The sequence below is a fragment of the Tiliqua scincoides genome, chromosome 1 (genome assembly GCF_035046505.1).
Source record: "Tiliqua scincoides isolate rTilSci1 chromosome 1, rTilSci1.hap2, whole genome shotgun sequence".
In the NCBI taxonomy this organism is placed as follows: domain Eukaryota; kingdom Metazoa; phylum Chordata; class Lepidosauria; order Squamata; family Scincidae; genus Tiliqua; species Tiliqua scincoides.
The window spans coordinates 98,852,566-98,869,390 of record NC_089821.1 but is presented as its reverse complement, the minus strand read 5'-3'; the positions used below and the strand labels follow the sequence as shown (position 1 = coordinate 98,869,390).

General features: G+C 41.3%; 1 protein-coding gene across 3 annotated transcripts in view; it reads right to left on the bottom strand.

The window, feature by feature from the left end:
* TANC1 (tetratricopeptide repeat, ankyrin repeat and coiled-coil containing 1) overlaps positions 1-16,825 on the bottom strand; it is a 180,548-nt gene that overhangs the window by 48,671 nt on the left and 115,052 nt on the right. For all 3 annotated transcript variants that reach the window (XM_066612033.1, XM_066612034.1, XM_066612035.1), the window contains 4 exons: positions 15,921-16,051; positions 12,239-12,428; positions 9,534-9,794; positions 549-674 (listed from right to left, as the gene is read on the bottom strand). In XM_066612033.1, the coding sequence (XP_066468130.1) occupies positions 549-674; positions 9,534-9,794; positions 12,239-12,428; positions 15,921-16,051 (708 nt within the window). The remainder of the gene's footprint in view (positions 1-548; positions 675-9,533; positions 9,795-12,238; positions 12,429-15,920; positions 16,052-16,825) is intronic.

Here is a 16,825-nt window from a genome sequence, read left to right as displayed (position 1 = left end):
CAGATGCTGCTAAGCAAACAGTATTCAGGATTTCTCTAAGCAGTATCAGGACTGGCACCTTCTAGAACTTTCTGATGCCAAAGAAGTGGGATAAACTCCCTCACAACAGCAAATGACACGTTTAGATGCTCACATCGGTCAAAGGAAGAAGCCCTACTGAGTTCATTTGTACTGGACGTGTTTTGCCAGGTGCAGTACTGAAGCAAACAGTAAGCTGTTCACTGGACTATGAGCAACCTGTCATTCAAGCAAAGATGCTTTCTACCCACACAGAGTATCTGTCCATTTCCAATAGATTGAATTGAACTAAACACTCAAATGGCAGGTAAGAATAAAAGGTGGTTCCAAACATGGCTTCAGGCATGCACACCCCACAGAATAAAAAGGATATCTTCCTAAGGAAATGCTACTGCTTCAGATCTCCTTTCCTCATTAAGTAAGAGACCGTGTGCTGTCACTGCAGAACCTAGCCGCTTTCAAAGATAAGCCTCACTCAGAACTAGGATTCAGTTCTAAGACACTCTAAGACAGAACCAATGCATCAGTACCTTTGATTTCTTGCTGAACTCTCCCTCCAGCCGTGTTATGCCAAGGTAAGCGAATTGAGGTCCGCAATGGAGTATTTCTCTGCCCATCCAAATAATTCAGATCTTCTAGCTTGGTGGAACTTGTTGCTATAAGAAGAATGTTATCTGGTGAGATCTGTGGGCTGTGAAGTCCAACATCAAGGTTCACAGCGGCCAGCTGGACAACACCAAACAAGACACAAATAGAAGACTCTGGTTTCTGTTTATTTTATTGACTACAAAGATATCCCGCCTTTCTTCCATTTTGGAACTCGGTAGCATAAATGGAGTTCCCAGATGGTCTTCCATTCAGGTCTAATTCAGGGTTCAGGTCTTCCATTTAGGTCAAACCAGCCTAACCCAGATGAACTCAGTTTTAGCAAAGCAGCTGCCTCACAAACTGCCAGGTCATGTGATCAGTTTATGGCTTAAGAACATAAGAAGAGCCTTCTGGATCAGGCCAAGGGCCCATCTAATCCAACTACCTGCATCTCCCAGTGGCCCACTAGATGCCTCAGGGTGCACTCAAGACAACAAAAGACCAGTATTCCTTTCCCACTCATCTGGCATTCAGAGATAGGCTACCTCGAAAACCTAGGTAGCCATAATGGCTTGTAAACTTTGATGGACTTTTCCTCCATAAATCTGCCTAATCCACTTTTAACTCTTGCACTGCCTGCAGCACCGAACACAAAGTAAACCTTATCAGTTTAAACATCTCCAAAGTCTACTCCCTCATTAATTTGTGTGTGTTTTCATATGAATAGCAAAACTATGATATTCTGGGAGGATTGCGTAGCAGCACGAAAGGTATGAATGCTCCCTCCTGCCCCAAAAGAATTCTTTTTGAAGTAGAAAATGTCAAAGGCAAGAGGCAATTTTACAAAAGTCATACTGTGGAACAAGATGGCTCTAATTAGCTCATAATCACCAACAGTCATAGATGGGCACCAGAACTGCTCTCAGAACAAGTAACCTGAATATATGGATACAATTATTCTTTTTCATCATAGATATGGGAGGAGAGGCTTATAGAATGGTCTCGTATGACACTACAGACAAGGACACATGACATCACCATAATACCACTAGAAAAACATGCAAAAGGCTGTTCTGTACTGCCTGTTTTTAAAAGAAACAATCCTTGGGATTTCTTAAAAGGAACAGTGTGCGAGTTGTTAAACCAAGAATACACAGCTACACTCTGTCCAATGTGTCACCCATTCTAGGTAAGGGACAGACAAAAAGGCAGTGCTAAATAAAGACAAACTATCAAGCTATACCACAAGTAGGAAGAAGATAGAGCTACTCAGTTCCAAGAAAGCACACTATGTCTCCTGGCCCAGCTGAGACCTAAACAAAGCAAACTTCACACAACTGCAGTTAAGTTAAAATGCTCTTGTGTTCCTTGGAGGAAGAGTATGATACAAAACATAATACATGACATACACAAAAACTTAGTACCAAGTGTCTCCCTTTGCAGCAAGTTGTAACACCTCCTTCAGCAACACTGTCATTTTGAAAACCTTGTCCTTGAGTTTCCATAAGTAATGATGTTAGCTAAAATCCATGGCTATAAAGTTCTAATGATTTATTATACTTTATGTGAAATTTTTCACAAAAAGTTTGAAAATGAAGTATTTTAGACACATTCCACTATTCCTTAGTAATCATCACATAAACAAGAACATTCTGCTTTGGAAAATAGTTCTGTGCCACTAACACAGGCCTACAAAATTGAGGGTCAGAAAAGTTTTTCCCAAACTTTATGGTGGTTTGATATGAATTTGGGGTGCCGATTCCAAAAATCAAGCACCTTCCTTTATCAAGCAGCTTCCTCATGAGGAAGGCATGGTGTAGGCTTCCTCATGAGGAAGCTGCTTGAACCATTCACTAAAGAGGCTATGCCGTGTCTCCAAAACTAGATGTGATAGGGCAAAATGGATGCCATTTTTGGAATCGGCACCCCAAATATACCCAGGAATTGGTGTAACGTTTAAGGAAGTAAAATGTGTGTTGGCCTATGTAATCAATCCCCAAAAATGTATACTTTCCAGCCCTATTCTAAAAAATAAAATACAATTTTTGAAATATCTTTGCTCTACAATAAACTGGTTGATTCAGAGTTGCATTCTTTTAATTAATGCAAACCTTTGTGGTTTATATTCTTAATATGAAATACTGTCATGAAGGATTAAAAACTGCCAATTTATTGTTAGCTGGTAACTAAGAGGAGATAAGGCTCATGCTGAATTTTTATGGCCAGTTTGGCAGTAAAATTACTTATTAAAGCTCCAATATTTCTATGTCAAAACACAGCAAGGTAGCTAAGATGAATCTTCTGCCCCAGTGATTTCATTCAGAAGTATTGGCAGCCCAAATCTTGCAGGCAGACAAGCAGGCACCGTGTGAAATATTTCATAATGTCCAGAACATCAATAATCACCTATTAAAAGCAGGATTTTCTGCCTCTCTTTTTGCAAACAGATATAAATCTCTAAATATTAAAACTTTCAAGAGGGTGTCAAATCTACTAGAATATAAATTGATTGTCTTCAAAATTAATAAGCAGGAGGCACTACAAGGAACAACAGAAGTTAAAACGGTAGTAATGACACACATATGTGGGAAAGCACTGCACCAAAGCCAGAGGTTTTGCTGATGTTTTCAATGAATGGTTCTATGGCTGAAGAGGCATGCTGCATGCTAAAGTGAAAAACAGCATGTCTCTTTTGGCACTGTAAGCTTCTGCAATGGGAACGTCAAAGCAATCTCTTGTTGCGCCATGTATATATAACTTTGGGTCCAATCCTATCCAACTTTCCACCATCAATGCAGCCCTGAGGTAAGGGAACAAATGTTCTCCTATCTTGAGGAGTCCTCCATGACTGCTGCCCCCGCCTGCAGGATGCATTACACGCCCTGTTGGCATGTCTGCATCGACACTAAAAGTTAGATAGGAATGGGTCCTTTGTTGTATTGTTGTTAACAATCACTATACAGGGAGTCCTCATAATCCGTTTCTGGAACCCCCGCAGATATGGAAAACTGCAGGTATTAGAATCTGCGGTTTTTGGAACCCCACCCCTGAACCCGACTGGAACTGGGCTCTGGTTGGGCCCAGAGGTTTCTGAGGCCCACAGAGACAGTGTTCCACAGCCACTGCAGGCCTCAGAATGCCCAAAAAAGCCCCCCTCCCCACTTCCAGTTTTATTGTAAAACTGGAAGTGACGTTTTTATTGCCTTATAAGGCATTCTGAGGCCCTGGGAAGCCCTCCGGAAAACCTTCAGATAAAACCCTCCAAGCATGATCAGAGCTGTACTCTGGTTAGGCTCAGAAGGTAGGGGGGCTGTATGGCTCCCGCAGATAACTGAAATCCACAGATGCCGAACTCATGGATAACGCGGGCCCCATGTACTAACAAAATCTTTTGAACATGTTCTACTGCAACAAATAGGAGTGGTTTGTGGTCAGTGGCTGAAATTTTACACATTTACAGAGGATTAAGTATGTTTGCAATATACAACACACACACACGCACACACCCGTTATCACATCTTTACTAGTGCAATATTTGCAAAAAAGATGTGAATTGCCTGCACTGTATAAAACAAAGCACTGATGTTGTTTGCAGATCAAATGATTTGAAATGTTGGATTATCATTTAGGCCTTTTTGATTTAGTTGATATCCGTTTACCAATCATCTCTCCCTTCCAGTGTGTTTTTAATGAAACAGACACCAATATAAATACTGCTTACTCTATTTGCATCAAGATTTTTCTCCTCTGGAAAATTAATAGGGAAGGTTTTTCTTCCTTTTTTTAATGTACTGTTTTATTAAGTCTTTTAATATAAAAAGAATAGACATGAACGTTCATGAGTCTAAGAGAGAGGCACTGCACAGTTCCATTAAAACTAATACTGGGTTCCACAGACCTCCCTAAGACCACCCTGCACAAAGCTTATTTCCTTCTGGAAAGAGCTAATCCCAAAACTGGAGCCATTAGCAGATATTTGTATGAACCAACCACTAATCAGGAGAAATGTGTTTTAAACAGGGGAGGGGGTTCCCCTTATGAGAAAAACATCAGTAACTTTGCATCACTCTCTTGAAGATATGTCCTGAATGGCCTCTATTACACTTACTAAAAAATTTTACAAACACAGATGCATGAAGAACTAGAAATCTAACAACAACAGAAAATGGGAAGGGGAAAAGAGGAGAGAGACTAGAAAGAAAGATGAAGCAAAATTTGTTAATACTAGTTGAGCAAAGTGACATCAGCTAAAATAACTTAGGAATTGTTAAGTTAATACAGGCGCTATTCTATAGCTTCTAATTGTAGGTTCTTGCTTAGATAACAGAGTCTCAAAACGAAAAACCAAACATTAGTCACTGATCAAATCACCTCACCGCTTTCTGGACTGATTCACATATACAGCACTTCCCTTGAATTTCACAGAAGATCTAAGAAAGAATGCCACAATAACAGGACTGCAATAAATATTTCTCAATAATCCTCCCATTCTTCCTGACTGTGGAACAAGGTTGTGATCCACAAATATCTAGTTAAGTCAATCCCTTTACTGGCTAGCAATTGGAACAAATGGCTTAATCCATCATTAGCTATTACAGGGAGCAGTTTTTACATTTATAACTTGAAGCTCTCCCTAAAAAGAGCTAACATTACACTTAGAAAGTCCTCTCCGCCAACTCTAACACAGCATGCACGTATTTCAGGCAATTATTCCATGGGTCAACTCACAAGCAGAAGCCATTGACAAGCGCTGGTCCTACCTCCCTCCACATGTCCAAGGAAATGTGCTTTCATTCTCCATCAACCCAAGGTATCCTTGAACAGACAATGGGGATTCAATGGCTTCTTCCTGACCTTACAACAGCAAGCCAGGTAGGATCCAGCAGCTTTTCTTCATTCTATGTTTGTTCAGCAATGGCACTTTGGAGGGAGGGCACCTTCTTCTCTGAAGGTGGCAAACAGAGTGAAGAGGAACTAGACCCCAGCCTGCTCTTTCCTGTCTGTTGCAAAACGAAGAGGAAGAAGGAAACTGGTGGTCCACCAGAGGACATGATCAACTGGTGGACAACAAAGGGTGCTGTGTGCATCATAGCCCCACCCAACTAAAACAGATTACAGTTTCTTATCTGATGTATTCATTAGACTAATGAAAAGCATAAACATTCAGGACAACAGCTAGATACTGATTTGTTTATAAAATAAACATGAGGAAGTTTCAAACTGAATTTTAACACTAGTTTTTAGCAGTGGTTTTTTTTTAATGTTAGGTGCCTTCCTTCACTGAAGTGAACTTTATTTCTTAAATTTTCAAAAATCAAAACAAAATAAAAACTCAGGTATTTTAAATGTGCTTTTGGATGATACACATGAAGAGATTTCTCCCTAGCTAATGACTTTTACTGATCCAGAAAAAAATTATGTCTTGTTCTAAGAAAAGCCAAATGTACTTTCAAAAGGACAGAAGAAGCATTACACAAAACCTTGGCATCACAGAAGAATTTTTATATCAGAAGAAAAGTGTTTAAAATGCTTCCCAGAGAAAACATTCTCAAGTTACTTTTAAGCCTAAAGCTCATAGACAGCTTTTCTAGCACACGGCCATTTAAAGCTGCCTCAGAAGCTAAGCTGGCAAAAAACCCCAACCCAATATTGTTGGACTATGTATTTACTACCTAAAAAAACAACCTTTTTAACAGCCCAATCCTAGGTATGTCTACTCAGAAGTACGTATCATTATGTTCAATGAGACTTACTCCCAGGAAAGTGTGCACAGGGTTGTAGGCTAAATTTCGAATCTCCCATGCAAATTGTTTAAATTAATCAAGGTCAGCACTTGGGACAACTTTGCTTTTTTTAGAACACACCTTATTCAATTGAATCAGTGAACTGAAGGAAAAACTTTGAACAGAAATCTCATGTTATCCTTATTCAAAAGATTTAAACAAAAAACACCCTTATAAGCCAGCTCTTTTACTTCTCAATCAATCCCCTTTGAACTGGGGAATACTGATCATAATTCAGGCCAAGCAAAACATACTTTTCAAAAATTCTCTACACTCTACCAACTCTTGCCAAGACATGCCTGTATTAAGGAACTTATTTGCGGGGGGGAGCAGAGGAAAAACAGGTCCAGCCTTGTTATACACAGATTCTTTTATACACGGATTTGACTCAACATGAATGGCCCCTGCAACTGAGAAGGAATGTGATGATCCCTGGAGAAGGGGAAAAATGCACCCCTTTAAAATCAGTTTAAAAAACTGCTTTTTACTGTTGCAGAGAGACAGTCATGCAAACAATTACAGATATAACCTAATTATTCACAGATTTTTCTACCTCAAAGCTGATGAGAAGGACCCTTTAATTTAATTTAAAGCCCTTCCTTTAATTTAAAGGAAAATAGTCTTTTAATAATGCCAGAGAGGGCAGCTGGTTGACAATCCATCAAGCATTCTCTCTGCAGGCTTCACTCCTCCCTTCCCCCTGAGCATGTGAAAGAAGGCTAAATGGCAGTAATTATCACCTTCTGCCTTCTTTCCCCCTTACTGGGGTTCCTGGTGAAGGGATTGTTGCCTCCTAGTGAAGCCTAAGCTCCTGCAGAGAGACTGATTGACTCTGTGTGCATTACAAAGGTTGGCAAGGCCAGTTTTAAATCACCAGATCAAAGAGACTTTGTTTTTTAAATTGATTTGCTATAGTGCAGTTTTTTGCCATCCACTGAGTTCTTGGAAAGGAACCCTCCAGAATAATGAGACTCAACCTGTACATTATTTTCATTTTCTGTAGTTTGTTTTTTTTTTTAAAAAAGGATCCATGGAACCCCAGCAGCAGAGCTCAGGGTTAAAATTATACTCAGCACCGTGATGGATCTCAGAGTCAATGTTGGTAATTGATGAGTTGCATCTCCCTCAGTATCTTGCTTCTTTTTCAGCTCATCAAAGCAGCAACAACAACAGTATTTATATATCGCTTTTCAACCAAAAAGTTCACGAAGCAGTTTACAGAGAAAAATCAAATAACTAATGGCTCCCTGTCCCAAAAGGGCTCACAATCTAAAAAGATGCAAAAGAAAACCAGCAGACAGCCACTAGGAAAGACACTACTGGAGTGAGGTGGGCGAGTTACTCTCCTCCTGCTAAAAAGAGGAGTGCCCACTTGAAAAAGTGCCTCTTAGCCAGTTAGTAGGGGGTCAGCAAAGCAAGTCCAAAGCAAGAATGGTAAGAACTTTGGTCCCAACAGTAATCCTGACATAGTTCCTGGAGCACTTAGCTGATTAAGAGGTACTATTTACATTTCAAGGCTGGGACCAAATCCTTGGAAGCCACTTTGGCACTGCATTTGGAAGACACTGTTGCAACCTGGAGGCTTAATTAGGGGCCTAAGATGAAGGCTGGACACAGTCGCCCACTGAAGTCATGTTAAAAAGATGTAGCAGCCAAGCAAGGTACGTAATCTGGATGCACAGTTCTTAGAATATTGCTTTGTGAAATTCTAGCAGCGTGAACCGTTTTCTTCTTTCAACCCAGTGAGGCAATGGGTTGCTTCTATCTACTTCACTTTTAAGAGGTCAGCTACTGTGCTGTATGTACATGGATGGAAAGCAGTGAAAAAACAAGCCCCTGCAAACAAATCCATCCTCATCTCATTTTAAAAAAAATTTTTTAAGTGGTGTGGCTACACTAAAGCCAACCAACACAAAACTCCCTAACGAAACTGTACAACAGTGATTTTCAACCTTTTTCGTCTCTTAGCACACTGACAAGGTACTAAAATTGTCAAGGCACACCAGCAGTTTTTGGACAATTGACAAGGCACGTCATGCTGTTGGTGGTGGCTGGGGGCTCACATCCCCCAATGCCCCTACTAATAAATGACCCTTCCATGAATTCCCTCGGCACACCTGCAGATGATTCACCTGCAGATGTGATGCGGCACATCAGTGTGTCATGGCACAGTGGTTGAAAATGGCTGCTGTACAAGAAGAAAACCACTAGAGGTCAGAGAAGCAAGGCCTCCCAAAGAACCTCTTCAGCAGTGCCACTTTACTGCAGCGAGTAGAGAAGAGCATGGGAAGGTACTTGTCCCACTTCTTGAAGCATTGCCAGACAAGACAAATCTTTCTATTAGAGGGATGCCAGTCCCTGCCTAGAGTTTTAGAAAGTTCCATTGTTGCCCTACAGGTGCAAACCCTAATTGTGGAATTACACAGAACTACCAAAAGAAAACAGACTTTTCAATAAATCAATAAATTCCAAACCACCACCATTGTAGGTTAAAATTGCAGATACTTAATGTAGAAGGCTTTTTGAGATGACCCCCCCCCCCCCCGCACAACAAATTTCTCAGGGAAGCATTCTGTACAGGAATAACATACTTTCTCCACTACTCAACATGCAAAACTTGATATAGGGGAGCTGCTATTGTGTACCCTGCCCACACTTTCACTCCAACTGTGACTGTTATTGCATAGAATGAAGATAAATAGGTAAGATGGGCCCCACTGGATAGGCCTGTAATATCAGAGACACATACAGACACTGATATACATCATTTTACAACTCTTTAAGAAGTTACATAGTTTTAGGTTTTGATTTTCTAATTTATTTTGGAAGCTGAACACAATTGACTATCAGCACTCAAAATGGAAAAGCACTTACATCACTCTCTAAATGCCTTTTTATTTTTAAGGAAGTGAGCGACCTCATGTCTGCATAGCAATATCCATCATTTTCTGACCTTGTTTAAATTATTTATTTTAAAATGTATGCTTCCCTTTTAAGTGATCTCCTGTCTCTCCTTTATGTGGGATCAGATATAATTCTAGGAGAACTAGATCCACATTAAATGAAATTAAGAAAACGGCTGCTTTTTGAGGAAAAAAAATCTGGAATTCATTCAATATTCACTTCCCTTCAATTCTTCCTTACCTGCAACAGAATTGGGTCGAGGCATTACTAACGAGCCAGAGCTTTGAGTATAAGTTACAGGGCCATCTCCAGAAGACGCTTCAACTTTTGGCAAACTTTCTGAAGACCCAACAGTCTCCTCTTCTGCAACTGGTGAACAGTTATCTGTCCTTCGTTCATGGATAATTCCTTGATGCACACTGGTTCGCAGACTTCCATCTTTACTCCATTCCAAACTAGATCCACTACGGTCATCATTTTCAGATGAACTTGTTACTGTTGCTTTAAAAAAAATAGAAACCAACGATTCTGATATAGGTGAAATAAGGTAATGTTCTTTGATTGATCCTGAGTGACAGATTCTACAGGCTGACATATTCTTTGAAGGCACAATAACTTGGTATCTTTGATTTCAGTGGAAAAATAAAATACACAGCATATCACAGGACAGCTGCTGTACATGCCCTTTGTTACAACTATGTGCATTTCTAAAGAAGCAAAGTATGTACAGCTTCTTTTAAGAATATGGATGACTCAAAGACTACAAAAAGTTGTTAAGAAATTTGATGAAGTACCTCATCTTTTGCCTTACAATGTGCTTCAGAATTATTCAGGTTTTTGATTGATCAGAAGTTTTTGACTGACTTGGCCTTTTGATATATCATGCAATAAGCATCCCTTCTGGTTTACTAATCTGAGTAGAGGGGAAGGGAGGGGTCAGAGAAGAGTTCCACTCAAGTTTCTAATACTGAAAGGAAGGCTTACTGCCAGATCCTACCCCCCCCCCACCCCAATTTTGGCCACTAGCCCAGACTTCTCTCTTACTTAGCTCACTGAAAAAGATGAAAATCTGCCCTCACCTTCATTATGTCAGTGGAGACAGACAATTTCAACTAAAGCAATAAAACACTAAAAAGAGGGAAAAGAAGACTGAGCCAGCGGAAAGTGTGGGAGAGGGAGGGGAAAGCAGTTCTCCACTCAAAGGGCCTACTGGCCCAGAATAACATAGCAGGAATGGAAATATAATGGAAGCCTACTTAAGTAGTAGGGAAGAACAAGCTATTTTCATGGTTGGGTAAAGTCTGCCAAAAGTGTTACAAAAGACATACTCGTTAAACTGTATACTGAATAAGCATTTAAGACTATTAACAAATTTTCATGTATAGTTATACACCTTGTGTTCACCAAATAGTAACAGCTGTTTTGGTAGAAGGTGCGTGACCTTCCCAAATGAATGGAAGATGATCAAGTCTATAATGACTTCAAGTGACTAAACACATTTAGCAGTATGCTAGTTCATTTTAAGTTCCATTCCATTTTCTTTTCCCTCTTCATATGCAGACAAATTTGCAGTGCATGCTGTGCAAGCTAGCCTTCAAACTCATTACTGTCTTGAAGGATTTGTGGGGAAATGTGTGGGAGGGGATGTTGCATTTTAATCCAGCATGTTGCACAACAGAACATCCTATGTGTTTCTATAACAACCTTGAGAACTGAAGATGCACATGTACTTACACTCTCTCTCTCTCTCATATAGCCTGGCCATCTCCCTGCTGATTTTCTTCTGCATGCCCTAAAGCCTTGATTTTGCTTAATGCTGCAGGGCATGATTACTTCCAATACTGCCTTTCATTCTCAATTTAGAGTTAATCATTCAAACCACCCATCAACAAACAGATCACTTCCTCTTATTCACCATCACAAAAATGTGATGAAAACTTTTCAGCCTTCCTGGATGCATGAACATAAGCTTTCACCAGTACCTCCATTGTCTGCCTCCACTAACATCTTTCTTTCACCAACATCTGCCCAAACCACTACAGATGAACAAGCCCTGCGTTCCAGCTTGGCTGGATTTATTAGAGTGATTCAGAAGTGAAACAAGAGCATTGCTTTGCCTACCACCCTGCTTCATGTCACCACATCACTCTATATAAAGCCAGAAGACATGGTCTTCAAGGGAAGTGCTTTCATGAGATACTTTCACGAAAGTGTTTCCCCTAGTATTCATATATTCTTCAAGTTCCACATACTTAACAGTGTTGTGGCTGCAGTAAGATTTCCAGAGAGACAAGTCCTAGCAACCTTCCAACTAACATAGGCACCACTATAGGCATGCCTTCCTCTGCTAAGCACCACAGTGGGGTTTAAACAGACACATAAGTAGTGTTAACATAGGCACACACAAGCAACAAGCTACCCCGTCACACTATTTCATGCTGTGGTTGCAATGGCAAAATGAATGGAAGGCTTTCCAGGAGGGGATACTTCCTGCTCTATTAAGTTACAAAGGGGTGTGCAAGCACACATGCATATGTGCAAATGCCTTGTAGTGCTTTTACTGTGTTCTCAAAGCACACAAACACAGAGCTTGCATGAGTGTAGCACTATGGGTGAAATTCAGGAGTTCCCCTCCTCTCTCCATCAATTGGTAAACCACCATCACCACCATAAAGGATTACATCAAAAGAAAGTTTAGGCATGTAAAAAATGGGTATTGGAAAAGGAGAAAAAGAACCATGGAGAGTGACACAATTATTTCAGTGAAAGAACACTTTAAAAATATCTGGAGCACAAAGACTTCAGGAACTGGAGCCAAATGCTGACAGGAATTAAGACAAGAGTGCTTTAGCTTTACAGCCTTGCAGTGTCATACTGGCCCACCTGCTGATACAGAAAAGCAATCTGCAAAAAGTCAGCCTTAATCACTGCATTAAACTGCTTACCTATAATTCCACTGTCCTTACTTTCCAACGTGGAGCTTGGACTGCTAATGGTCCCACAGGGACTACTTTTGTTGACTGCCATTTTGCCAGCACAGCTATTCAGAGTTGAGCAGGGACTCTCAGTGCTAGGTGACGTCGTGCTGCTCGTTAGTGTAGAACAGGGACTGACACCTTGACTAGCAACAGTGCGCTACAAAGGGCATGAAACACAGAATTAATGCACAGAGAAGCATCTCTCCGTCCACGGGAAGGACAGCTGATACTGAGAAAACCAAACGAACTTGAAGTACACACACACACCACATTCCAAGGTTTCTTCAGACCCTTAAGGGGGGTAGGGGCAGCAATGAAACTTATGAAACTACACTGGCTCCCTGAGTTAGATATCTGAGTTACAGGAGGCAGCATCAGCACCTGTGCACAGGTGCAGTATGACCTTTGATGGTGTTTTTTTGCAGGCAGAATATTGCTGGGCTAGCAAGAGCCAGATGAGCTCCTGAAAAAGCCAGGGTGATGTATTATTGGTTCTGATGTTGGACTCAGATCTGGACGATACAGATTCAAATCCCTGCTCAGCCAAGAAGCTTCTGGCTGATCTTGGGCCAGTCACATCTCTCAGCCAAACCTATCTCACAGGGCTGTTGTGAAGACAGAGGGAAGGAACAATGTACATCACCTTTAGCTCTTTAGAGGAACGGCGGAATAAGAATATGAAATAAATAAAATGTAAAATAAAATGTTTCAAGCTATACACGTTTCAGCTTATGTATCCCTGGAACAGATGGAACTCAGTGTACTGAACTTACTGCCACACTCTGCAAAGTTCAGTACCTTGATTCTGAAATGCTATTTTGATAGAAAGGAACAAATCTATTAGGTTAAACCAGGGGTGTCCAAACGTTTTGGCAGAAGAGCCACATCATCTCTCTGACACTGTGTTGGGGGCAGGAAAACAAATAATTTACATTTCAAATTTGAATAAATTTATATAAATTTACATAAATGAATAAATTAGAGATGGGATGTATATGAAGGAAGGAAGGAAGGAAGGACTTGCAATAACTCAAGGCTATAAAAAGCCTTCCACAAAACAAGGATGGCCTTTCCTTCACTGCCACTACCGCACCTCAGATGTGAAACAGGAAGCAGTAGAAAGAGCCCTTGTCCCACAGCTCATGCAAGAGGTCGAACAGTTGCCCTCATGCTGAGAGCAGCTGAACTGAGAGCAGCAAGAGCTCCAGCAAGACTCCGGATGGCCAAAGGCTTTTTGGATACTGGGGGCTCCCGGTGGGCCAGACTAGGAGTCCCTGAAGGCCGCAAATGGCCTCTGGGCCAGGGTCTGGGCGCCCCTGGACTAGAGCAGGGGTATTCAAACATTTTGGCAGGAGGGCCACATCATCTCTCTGACACTGTGTTGGGGGCCAGGAAAACAAATAATTAAATTACATTTCAAATTTGAATAAATTTATATAAATTTACTTAAATGAATATATTAGAGATGGGATTTATATGAATGAATAAAGGACTTGCAATAGCTCAAGGCCTATAAAAGGCCTTGCACAGAGCAAGGTTAGCCTTTCTTTTGCTGCACTGCAGTATCAAAGACGTGAAACAGCAAATAGTGGAAGGAGCCCTCGTCCCACAGCTCAGGTGAGAGGTCAAACAGCCGTCCTCATGCTGAGAGCAGTTGCATCGGGCCAGTACGGGCTCCGGCAAATCTCTGGAGGGCCAGAGGCTCATTGGAGACTGGCAGCTCCCTGAGGGCCAGATTGGGAGCCCTTGAGGGCTGCAAGTGGCCCCCGAGCCATGGTTTGGGCACCCCTGGACTAGAGGATCTATCAATCTCTTCTGTTATAAAAAAACATGTCATTTATGACAGAAATCTAACCTATGACCTTTCTTTGAAGCACCAAGGAAATCCAGTTTGGATTTGCATGTCTCTTGGCATGGATTAACCTAGGGGTGCCCAAACCCCGGCCTGGGGGCCATTTGCGGCCCTTGAGGACCCCCAAACTGGCCTGCAGGGAGCCCTCAAGCTCCATTGAGCTTCTGGCCCTCCAGAAACATGCTGGAGCCCACAATGGCCCAATGTGACTACTCTCAGTGCGAGGGCTGACTGTTCAACTTCTCGCGCGAGCTGCAGATTGAGGGCTCTCTCCAATGCTTGCTGTTTCATGTCTGTGAAGCAGCAGCAAAGGAAAGACTGACCTTGCTTTGCACAGGTCTTTTATAGGTTTTGAGTTATCATGAGACAGTCATTCATTCATATAAGTTTTATCTCTAATATATTCATTTATGTGAATTTATTCAAATTTTAAATGTAAATTAATTTTTTTTCCAGCCCACAACACAGTGTCAAGGAGATGATGTGGCCCTTCTTCCAAAAAGTTTGGACACTGCTGCCTTAGACAAAGAGGTGGGGAAAGGAAAATATCTCAACATTTTATCACTTTAAAAATTATTTCTGGTCCCAGTTACTTGAAGAATCTGATTAAAAATAATCATTCAACTGTCCTCATAATTCTACCCAGCTTAGTTGTAAACAATTCCCTTGCAGGGGAAGGAACAGAGAAGATCAAGTCAAGCTCTATTTACATATTCTCCTTTAGTGCTCTACAAATAGACAACATATATACATTTCTACATGGAAGTGCTACTGTAAATATTATGTTTGCTATTAATAGAGGTGTTTGTCTCTAATGAATAAGAAGATTACAGCTAAAGTCTTATTGAAACAACGGGTTTAATTCTGAGTAAAATAAATAACACCGTTTTAAACACCCCTAAGCCAGTGCTTCCCAAGCTCCTACAAGGGAATTGGGAGCACTATAACTATGTGCAGGGGTGAGGGGAAGGCAGCAACACAATCCCCAAGTTTCTGCTTTTGCCAGAGACGGGAGAGGGGTTTTCACTTATCTGCAGCCAGTGCTGCAGTCCTGGGGTTCCAGGGTTTCCGGCGAGCTCTCTGCAGGGCTCTCTGTGTCTGCAAAAATCTTAAGAAAAGAAAAAAGGGCACTTCCTGTTACATCAAAAACCAGAAGTGCCTGTTTTTCTTTTTTTGACATTTGCAGACAAGGGGAGACCTTTGGAGGGCTCCTCAACCTCTCAGGACTGCATCACTGGCTGCAGGTAAGTAAAAAAGAACTCTCCCATCCCTCGAAGCAGTGTGATCCTGAGGATCATGCTGTTGAATCTGCCCTACCCTTTAAAGGGGCAGCTGCTTCCCTGGCTGGTGGGTCGCTGCCCACCAGTTTGGGAATCACTGCTCTAAGCCAGGGGTCTCCAAACCCCGACCCGGGGGCCAGATGCAGCCCGCGGCAAGCCTATATCTGGCCCACGGCAAGACTCTTGTCCCCTGAAAACCTCTGGCCCACTTGGCCAAACATGACTAGAACTATGCTCTGGTTGCGTCTGGAAGGTGTTCCAGGGCCAGAGAGGTTGAATGAATGATCCCATTCATTCATTTATTCACTCATCTAAGTTCCATCTCTAATTTATTTAAATAAATTTTATATTTAAATTTTTTTCGGTCCTCAACACCGTGCCAGATATTTGATGTGGCCCTCCGGCCAAAAAGTTAGGAGACCCCTGCTCTAAGCTATTAAATATTTTCAAGTAAGTAAGTTGCTAGCATCACAGATTTAATCAGACTGCTAATTATAAATTATTTCCATTAGCATACCATAATTTCATGTTTTTCTTCCACAGAGATATGGGCAGAAGTTGGAATTCCTTCTCCCAGTAAAAAGCCCAGTCTTGTCATAAGCTCCTGGGCAGCTGGTGAACAGTTTGATTCTTTCTCCAACTTTGTTTCTGTGCAAAAGAGAAAATACATATATATATATATATATAAACAACAGTAACACCACCACCAACACATCTCATCTTCATAACATCACAGATTTCAACAGAGGGATAAACCATAAGCACAAAGTAGATATCACCGGGTATCACTGCGTTATATTCTGATAGATTATGTACAAAAGTTTAGAACTCTGGGCTCAATTCAGCTGAAGAACCTTCAATCCTCATCAAATGCAGTACAAAGCATTTCAGCATGCATTTTACCTTGAGCGATTCCAGTTTCATTCATTACTACTTTGGAAATTGAGGAAGTGGAGTTGCAGATCAACCCTCCCCTCCTCCATCATTTTCACACCAAACCATCAAAGGTGGAGGGGAAGTTACAGGCACCAAAATAGTTCCGGTAAATTTTCCTTGTAATTGCATAGGTAATTGCAGCTTCTGAGAGCCAATTTCAGTTTGGGAAATGGCAAGCAGAAAAGAAGCAAGCACCTCCTTTTCCCAGCACCATTTTCCTAATCTTCAAAAGTAAACACATGGGGGCTAACTGGTAAAAAAAAAAAAAAAACCACCAGTGATCTGGACCTCCTGTATCATATCCAGTTTGGCCCCTAAAATGCCTTTCTTTGGCTTCCATAGCCCTAGATACTTCCACACATTTATAAAACAATCTCTCTAACAGGACAACACCCGAAGAATCTCAGGACTGGTTCTGTGAAGTACAGGTTGAGTCTCATAATTCTCAAGGGTTCTGTTCCAGGAACTCAGCTGATGGCAAAAAAC